This window comes from Oncorhynchus kisutch, unplaced genomic scaffold (genome assembly GCF_002021735.2).
Source record: "Oncorhynchus kisutch isolate 150728-3 unplaced genomic scaffold, Okis_V2 Okis04b-Okis11a_hom, whole genome shotgun sequence".
NCBI classification, from domain to species: domain Eukaryota; kingdom Metazoa; phylum Chordata; class Actinopteri; order Salmoniformes; family Salmonidae; genus Oncorhynchus; species Oncorhynchus kisutch.
Genome location: NW_022261981.1, coordinates 9,625,660 through 9,635,659, shown reverse-complemented (window position 1 = coordinate 9,635,659; position 10,000 = coordinate 9,625,660). Strand labels below are relative to the sequence as shown.

Genomic DNA, 10,000 nt, shown 5'->3' with positions numbered 1-10,000 from the left:
CAGAGGGAGGGAGTATCTACCTCACTTGCTTTGTTAACATATGTTTCTCATGCCAATAAAGCCCCTTGAATTGATTTGACAGAGAGTAACAGAAAGAGAGAGAGAGAGAGAGAGAGAGAGAGAGGGAGAGGGAGAGGGTGAGCGAGAGAGAGAGAGAGAGAGAGAGGGAGAGGGTGAAATGTGCGACAGTGGTATGTTTCTTTAACTGGCCGGCGAGGTGATGTAGTATTGATCGTGTCGGCAACACGTTCCCTTTCTCATTAGCTGGTTCAATAAGAAATTAGGTGTGATGCAAACAGGGCCGGCTCGAGGCATAAGCCACATAAGCGGGCACTCAGGTCATGTTGCCCAGGGGGCCCTGGCCTCATGGGGGCTTCCATTGATTTTGTTAGTCCCTCTCAATCAGATATAATTAACATGGCATAAGTCTTGGTCAAATGTGTAGAATTACTGGAAACACAGCCAAATCTTGTGTGTAGGGCCCCCAAAAGGCTATGGCCGGCCCTGGATGCCAACAGCCTTGGCACCAGCCATTATCTAGAACATTAAGGATTTAATTTAATCAGGCGTTGAGGTGAGACGGCTGGGCTAGGAATAGGAAGTGGTAGAACCAATCAGTGGAGTGAGGCGTCCCAAATGGCAACCTATTCCCTTCATAGTTCACTGGTTTTGACCAGAGGTCCCCAAGGGCCCTGGACCAAAGTAGTGCACTATATACAGTGCATTCGGAAAAGTATTCAGACCCCTTCCCTTTATCCACATTTTGTTACGTTATTCTAAAACGGATGAAATAAAATAAAAATCCTCATCAATCTACACACAATACCCTATAATGACATCACAATACCCTATAATGACATCACAATACCCCATAATGACATCACAATACCCCATAATGACATCACAATACCCTATAATGACATCACAATACCCCATAATGACATCACAATACCCTATAATGACATCACAATACCCCATAATGACATCACAATACCCTATAATGACATCACAATACCCTATAATGACATCACAATACCCTATAATGACATCACAATACCCTATAATGACATCACAATACCCTATAATGACAAAGCAAAAATAGGTTTTTAGAAATTCTTGTAAATTTGCACAAAAAAAAGAAAATGCAGAAAAAGCTTATTTATTTACATAAGTATTCAGACCCTTTGCTATGAGACTCGACATTGACCTAGGAACAGTGGGTTAACTGCCTGTTCAGGGGCAGAACGACAGATTCGTACCTTGTCAGCTCGGGGGTTTGAGCTCGCAACCTTCCGGTTACTAGTCCAATGCTCTAACCACTAGGCTACCCTGCCGCCCCAGTTATTACAAGTAATAGGCGCAAACACTGTCGGTGCAAACCTGTGGACGTCTAAACAGTAACGTACTGCTCTGTTATAGACATGTTCCTCTTATCACCCCACACTCCTGCTGAATAGTCCAGAACAGGACACACGCATGTCTGATACCGTTTGGAATACGTAGCATAACCATTATCATCGAGTGGTTTGGTTTGTCCTATAACTCCCCCAAGAGCTCTACTTGCTGAGTCGGCCCGGGGGGGGGGGAAGATGTTTAGCGTATAGAGAAGTAAAGGACCCAGATATTTAGAATTGCTTAGTGAACTCGAGAATTTCTTCTCCAAAATCAAAACTGAAAAATACCTCTATTGATAGCTGTTTATATAAAATAAATGATCTGTCTGGTTGTCAGGTTGATCATTATTCTCCATCTTCTACACCAAGTCATTATCTGTCTGGTTGTCAGGTTGATCATTATTCTCCATCTTCTACACCAAGTCATTATCTGTCTGGTTGTCAGGTTGATCATTATTCTCCATCTTCTACACCAAGTCATTATCTGTCTGGTTGTCAGGTTGATCATTAGTCTCCATCATCTACACCAAGTTATTATCTGTCTGGTTGTCAGGTTGATCATTAGTCTCCATCATCTACACCAAGTCATTATCTGTCTGGTTGTCAGGTTGATCATTAGTCTCCATCATCTACACCAAGTCATTATCTGTCTGGTTGTCAGGTTGATCATTATTCTCCATCTTCTACACCAAGTCATTATCTGTCTGGTTGTCAGGTTGATCATTAGTCTCCATCATCTACACCAAGTTATTATCTGTCTGGTTGTCAGGTTGATCATTAGTCTCCATCATCTACACCAAGTTATTATCTGTCTGGTTGTCAGGTTGATCATTAGTCTCCATCATCTACACCAAGTCATTATCTGTCTGGTTGTCAGGTTGATCATTAGTCTCCATCATCTACACCAAGTCATTATCTGTCTGGTTGTCAGGTTGATCATTAGTCTCCATCATCTACACCAAGTTATTATCTGTCTGGTTGTCAGGTTGATCATTAGTCTCCATCATCTACACCAAGTTATTATCTGTCTGGTTGTCAGGTTGATCATTAGTCTCCATCATCTACACCAAGTTATTATCTGTCTGGTTGTCAGGTTGATCATTAGTCTCCATCATCTACACCAAGTCATTATCTGTCTGGTTGTCAGGTTGATCATTAGTCTCCATCATCTACACCAAGTCATTATCTGTCTGGTTGTCAGGTTGATCATTAGTCTCCATCATCTACACCAAGTCATTATCTGTCTGGTTGTCAGGTTGATCATTAGTCTCCATCATCTACACCAAGTTATTATCTGTCTGGTTGTCAGGTTGATCATTAGTCTCCATCATCTACACCAAGTCATTATCTGTCTGGTTGTCAGGTTGATCATTAGTCTCCATCATCTACACCAAGTCATTATCTGTCTGATTGTCAGGTTGATCATTATTCTCCATCTTCTACACCAAGTCATTATCTGTCTGGTTGTCAGGTTGATCATTAGTCTCCATCTTCTACACCAAGTCATTATCTGTCTGGTTGTCAGGTTGATCAGTATTTCTCCATCTTCTACACCAAGTCATTATCTGTCTGGTTGTCAGGTTGATCAGTATTCTCCATCTTCTACACGAAGTTATTATCTGTCTGATTGTCAGGTTGATCATTAGTCTCCATCATCTACACCAAGTCATTATCTGTCTGGTTGTCAGGTTGATCATTAGTCTCCATCATCTACACCAAGTTAAATATCTGTCTGGTTGTCAGGTTGATCATTAGTCTCCATCATCTACACCAAGTTATTATCTGTCTGGTTGTCAGGTTGATCATTAGTCTCCATCATCTACACCAAGTCATTATCTGTCTGGTTGTCAGGTTGATCATTAGTCTCCATCATCTACACCAAGTCATTATCTGTCTGGTTGTCAGGTTGATCATTATTCTCCATCTTCTACACCAAGTCATTATCTGTCTGGTTGTCAGGTTGATCATTAGTCTCCATCATCTACACCAAGTTATTATCTGTCTGGTTGTCAGGTTGATCATTAGTCTCCATCATCTACACCAAGTTATTATCTGTCTGGTTGTCAGGTTGATCATTAGTCTCCATCATCTACACCAAGTCATTATCTGTCTGGTTGTCAGGTTGATCATTAGTCTCCATCATCTACACCAAGTCATTATCTGTCTGGTTGTCAGGTTGATCATTAGTCTCCATCATCTACACCAAGTTATTATCTGTCTGGTTGTCAGGTTGATCATTAGTCTCCATCATCTACACCAAGTTATTATCTGTCTGGTTGTCAGGTTGATCATTAGTCTCCATCATCTACACCAAGTTATTATCTGTCTGGTTGTCAGGTTGATCATTAGTCTCCATCATCTACACCAAGTCATTATCTGTCTGGTTGTCAGGTTGATCATTAGTCTCCATCATCTACACCAAGTCATTATCTGTCTGGTTGTCAGGTTGATCATTAGTCTCCATCATCTACACCAAGTCATTATCTGTCTGGTTGTCAGGTTGATCATTAGTCTCCATCATCTACACCAAGTTATTATCTGTCTGGTTGTCAGGTTGATCATTAGTCTCCATCATCTACACCAAGTCATTATCTGTCTGGTTGTCAGGTTGATCATTAGTCTCCATCATCTACACCAAGTCATTATCTGTCTGGTTGTCAGGTTGATCATTAGTCTCCATCATCTACACCAAGTTATTATCTGTCTGGTTGTCAGGTTGATCATTAGTCTCCATCATCTACACCAAGTTATTATCTGTCTGGTTGTCAGGTTGATCATTAGTCTCCATCATCTACACCAAGTTATTATCTGTCTGGTTGTCAGGTTGATCATTAGTCTCCATCATCTACACCAAGTCATTATCTGTCTGGTTGTCAGGTTGATCATTAGTCTCCATCATCTACACCAAGTCATTATCTGTCTGGTTGTCAGGTTGATCATTAGTCTCCATCATCTACACCAAGTCATTATCTGTCTGGTTGTCAGGTTGATCATTAGTCTCCATCATCTACACCAAGTTATTATCTGTCTGGTTGTCAGGTTGATCATTAGTCTCCATCATCTACACCAAGTCATTATCTGTCTGGTTGTCAGGTTGATCATTAGTCTCCATCATCTACACCAAGTCATTATCTGTCTGATTGTCAGGTTGATCATTATTCTCCATCTTCTACACCAAGTCATTATCTGTCTGGTTGTCAGGTTGATCATTAGTCTCCATCTTCTACACCAAGTCATTATCTGTCTGGTTGTCAGGTTGATCAGTATTTCTCCATCTTCTACACCAAGTCATTATCTGTCTGGTTGTCAGGTTGATCAGTATTCTCCATCTTCTACACGAAGTTATTATCTGTCTGATTGTCAGGTTGATCATTAGTCTCCATCATCTACACCAAGTCATTATCTGTCTGGTTGTCAGGTTGATCATTAGTCTCCATCATCTACACCAAGTTAAATATCTGTCTGGTTGTCAGGTTGATCATTAGTCTCCATCATCTACACCAAGTTATTATCTGTCTGGTTGTCAGGTTGATCATTAGTCTCCATCATCTACACCAAGTCATTATCTGTCTGGTTGTCAGGTTGATCATTAGTCTCCATCATCTACACCAAGTCATTATCTGTCTGGTTGTCAGGTTGATCATTAGTCTCCATCATCTACACCAAGTTATTATCTGTCTGGTTGTCAGGTTGATCATTAGTCTCCATCATCTACACCAAGTCATTATCTGTCTGGTTGTCAGGTTGATCATTAGTCTCCATCATCTACACCAAGTCATTATCTGTCTGGTTGTCAGGTTGATCATTAGTCTCCATCATCTACACCAAGTCATTATCTGTCTGGTTGTCAGGTTGATCATTAGTCTCCATCATCTACACCAAGTCATTATCTGTCTGGTTGTCAGGTTGATCATTAGTCTCCATCATCTACACCAAGTCATTATCTGTCTGATTGTCAGGTTGATCATTAGTCTCCATCATCTACACCAAGTCATTATCTGTCTGGTTGTCAGGTTGATCATTAGTCTCCATCATCTACACCAAGTCATTATCTGTCTGGTTGTCAGGTTGATCATTAGTCTCCATCATCTACACCAAGTCATTATCTGTCTGGTTGTCAGGTTGATCATTAGTCTCCATCATCTACACCAAGTCATTATCTGTCTGGTTGTCAGGTTGATCATTAGTCTCCATCATCTACACCAAGTCATTATCTGTCTGATTGTCAGGTTGATCATTAGTCTCCATCATCTACACCAAGTTATTATCTGTCTGGTTGTCAGGTTGATCATTAGTCTCCATCATCTACACCAAGTCATTATCTGTCTGATTGTCAGGTTGATCATTAGTCTCCATCATCTACACCAAGTCATTATCTGTCTGGTTGTCAGGTTGATCATTAGTCTCCATCATCTACACCAAGTCATTATCTGTCTGGTTGTCAGGTTGATCATTAGTCTCCATCATCTACACCAAGTCATTATCTGTCTGGTTGTCAGGTTGATCATTAGTCTCCATCATCTACACCAAGTCATTATCTGTCTGATTGTCAGGTTGATCATTAGACTCCACCTGACCGTGCTGCTGCTCCAGTTTCAACTGTTCTGCCTTATTATTATTCGACCATGCTGGTCATTTATGAACATTTGAACATCTTGGCCATGTTCCGTTATAATCACAGCCAGAAGAGGACTGGCCACCCCACATAGCCTGGTTCCTCTCTAGGTTTCTTCCTAGGTTGGCCTTTCTAGGCCACCGTGCTTCTACACCTGCATTGCTTGCTGTTTGGGGTTTTAGGCTGGGTGTCTGTACAGCACTTTGAGATATCAGCTGATGTACGAAGGGCTATATAAATACATTTGATATGATTTTGATTTGATTTGATTCTACACCAAGTCATTATCTGTCTGATTGTCAGGCAGTACTTACATGTGGCTCACTGTGCATTAGTGCCTCGCGTTCTGGCAGCTGTCTGGTAGTACTGAACTCCACCTTGGACGCTATGTTCTTCACCACCAGTTTAACGGTAGCGTAGTCCTTGGCAGAAGACACATTAAAGGGGTAGAGCCCAGTCCCGGACCCCGAGTTCGGCACCGTAGAGAAATGATACGGGGACGGGGTCAAGAGGAGGCCCTTCTTGTCCCCAGTGAGGATATAGGAAGCCATGATGAGGAACATGACGGCGAGGCCGAACAGGAAGCTGTACAGTTTAACCTTCCTGAAGCAGGTCAGGGTGCTCGTACCACATCCCAGGGTGCACCGGGGACAGGGTCCGTGGAGATGGAGAGGGTGGCGTTTCACCTCCAGCACGGCGAACAGGCTCATGGGGCTGTCGTCCACCTGTGGCTTCGGAGGTCTCTTCCTGTAGTCCTCCATCGAGGAACCCAACAGGGTGTATTCGTAGTCCATGTGTGTCATGGTGACAGAGAGGTGGGGTGATGGTGGGCTGGCTAGGTCTGAGGACCCACTGTGGTGGTGGGGTGGTTGGGGTCTGGGTGGTGGGCTGGCTAGGTCTGAGGACCCACTGTGGTGGTGGGGTGGTTGGGGTCTGGGTGGTGGGCTGGCTAGGTCTGAGGACCCACTGTGGTGGTGGGGTGGTTGGGGTCTGGGTGGTGGGGTGGCTAGGTCTGAAGACCCACTGTGGTGGCAGGGTGGTTGGGTCTGAGGACCCACTGTGGTGGTGGGGTGATGGTAGGCTGGCTAGGTCTGAAGACCCACTGTGGTGGCAGGGTGGTTGGGTCTGGGTGGTGGGGTAATGGTGGGGTGGCTAGGTCTGAGGACCCACTGTGGTGGCAGGGTGGTTGGGGTCTGGGTGGTGGGGTGATGGTGGGCTGGCTAGGTCTGAGGACCCACTGTGGTGGCAGGGTGGTTGGGTCTGGGTGGTGGCGTGGTGGTGGGCTGGCTAGGTCTGAGGACCCACTGTGGTGGCAGGGTGGTTGGGTCTGGGTGGTGGGGTCTGGGTGGTGGGGTGATGGTGGGGTGGTGGAGGCCCGGCTAGGTTTGCTCAGCCTCAGAGACTTGGTGGTGGAGGAGAAGGAGAGGTGGTGGTGGTGGTGGTGGTGGAGGAGAAGGAGAGGTGGAGGAGACGCCAGTGAGATGGGAAGAGGAGCCAGTGAGATGGGAAGAGGAGCCAGTGAGATGGGAGGAGGAGCCAGTGAGATGGTAGGAGAAGTATGATGGTTGTGGCCCAGGAGGATCATCCATACTGGGGGTGGGATACTGCGTGCAGACAGACCACCTCCTCAACCACTACTGGAGCCCTGGAAACAGGAAGAAGAAGAGGGATGAGTGACAGAGAAGAAGGAAGTGGACTTCTAGTAGAACTTCCTGTTTCCTCTTAAAAATGACTTTATACTTAAGTTTCTAGCTGATTCATCCACAATCAAAAAAATGCTGGATTAAAAACAACCCAATTTGGGTTATTTAGTAACCCAACACTGGGTTATTTAGTAACCCAGGACTGGGTCAATACTGGACAGAACACAGGCTGGGTTATTTAGTAACCCAACACTGGGTTATTTAGTACCCCAACACTGGGTCAATACTGGACAGAACACACCCTGGGTTATTTAGTAACCCAACACTGGGTTATTTAGTACCCCAACACTGGGTCAATACTGGACAGAACACACCCTGGGTTATTTAGTAACCCAACACTGGGTTATTTAGTAACCCAGGACTGGGTCAATACTGGACAGAACACAGGTTGGGTTATTTAGTAACCCGGCACTGGGTCAATACTGGACAGAACACATGCTGGGTTATTTTGACCCAGCCAGTAAGGCTGTGTGAATAACTAAACAAGATAGGTTGTTGGGATTACCCAATTAACCATCAGCTGGGTATATTAAGTTTCATGCTGGGTCGACCAGTCAGCTGGGTATATTAACTTTCATGCTGGGTTGACCAATCAGCTGGGTATATTAACTTTCATGCTGGGTTGACCTATCAGCTGGGTATATTAACTTTCATGCTGGGTTGACCTATCAGCTGGGTATATTAACTTTCATGGGTCTTTTTTAATGTAATCCTTAGGTTGTTTTCAGGACGAATGGCTTATTAGGGGGCGTGGCTTTCAGCTAGATCTTATTGGCCACCCGTGAGAGTAAATATAGTTCCTGTTCATCAATGTTAAATATTATATATGGCAAATTCAAATGTTTTTTTTGTTTTACACAATCTTCTATTATATTAAAATGATGAATGACTTACTATAATAAGGTACACCACCTTGTTGTTACCAAACATTTACATTTTAGGGAACTCATACACTTCTGTAAGCGTCATTAAATCTGCATAAAATGTCAATGTTTGACCTTAATGTGATAACTATACAACAGAACAGATTAACAGGAATGGCGTTTACTCTCACGGGTGGCTGAAAATAACTATTCCGAAAGCCACGCCCCCCCTACTAATCATAACCCAGCACCATACCCAGCACCCATTACCCAGCACCCATAACCCCGCACCCATAACCCCGCACCCATCACCCAGCACCCATCACCCAGCACCCATCACCCAGCGCCCATCACCCAGTGCCCATCACCCAGCACCCATAACCCAGCGCCCATAACCCAGCGCCCATCACCCAGCACCCATAACCCAGCACCATTCACCCAGCACCATTTACCCAGCACCCATAAACCAGCGCCCATCACCCATCACCCAGTGCCCATCACCCAGCACCATTTACCCAGCACCATTTACCCAGCACCCATAAACCAGCGCCCATCACCCATCACCCAGTGCCCATCACCCAGCACCATTTACCCAGCACCATTTACCCAGCACCATTTACCCAGCACCATTTACCCAGCACCCATAACCCAGCAGTTTTTAAAAGAAAACAGCCCAACTGAGTGGCCCAACACCCTGCAACCCAACAACAGGGTCGTACAAATAACCCATCATTGTGTTTAGATTGTACAGCTGCTTGTGACCTGGAAGAGGAAGAATTGAATAAGTGTGAACAAAGAACTACGCCAGGTTTCATCCAATCACAGACTCTTCCACCGAAACTGACTAGCGACGTTTCCCCCTTTAAAATCAGTTGACAATTCCGTCCAATTCATCCTGATCCAAAGCAGTGGAAGTGATTATATGGAGAAAACCTCTCAATCACAACAGCAATGAAACACATAATACATTATACATACACTTCCATTGTAGACCAACTGTTGTTCCTGCTGAATCCATAACTTTAAAGTTCTTTCTCACTGCGGCTAAAGTCAGTCTCTCTCCTCTCTCTCTCTCTCTCTCTCTCTCTCTCTCTCTCTCTCTCTCTCTCTCTCTCTCTCTCTCTCCTCCTCCTCTCTCTCTCTCTCTCTCTCTCTGAGGCTACAGTCTCTCTCTGAGTCAGTCTAGTAAAGCTCCCTCTCTCTCTGTCTCCTCCCCCCCCCTCTTGTCTTGTCTTATCATACTAGCAGCAGACGTGACTACAACGTCCCAAAAGCTGTAATTGATGCAGATATTCCGCCACAGAGCGGATCGGGCTGTACTCAGGATGTTGCTTACATCCTGGTAAAAGTGCTGACTATCTGATACATCTCTCTCTGTGTGTGTGTTTGTGTCTGTATGCTTGAGTCAGGAACCAGGTAACAGAG

At 44.5% G+C, this 10,000-nt stretch overlaps 1 protein-coding gene across 1 annotated transcript in view; it reads right to left on the bottom strand.

The window, feature by feature from the left end:
* Positions 1-6,959, bottom strand: part of LOC116359732 (carbohydrate sulfotransferase 15) — a 33,980-nt gene extending 27,021 nt beyond the window's left edge. Inside the window, exon 1 of the mRNA XM_031813110.1 lies at positions 6,324-6,959. Within this exon, the coding sequence (XP_031668970.1) occupies positions 6,324-6,812 (489 nt within the window). The 5' untranslated portion in view covers positions 6,813-6,959. The remainder of the gene's footprint in view (positions 1-6,323) is intronic.
* Positions 6,960-10,000: the final 3,041 nt, after the last annotated feature.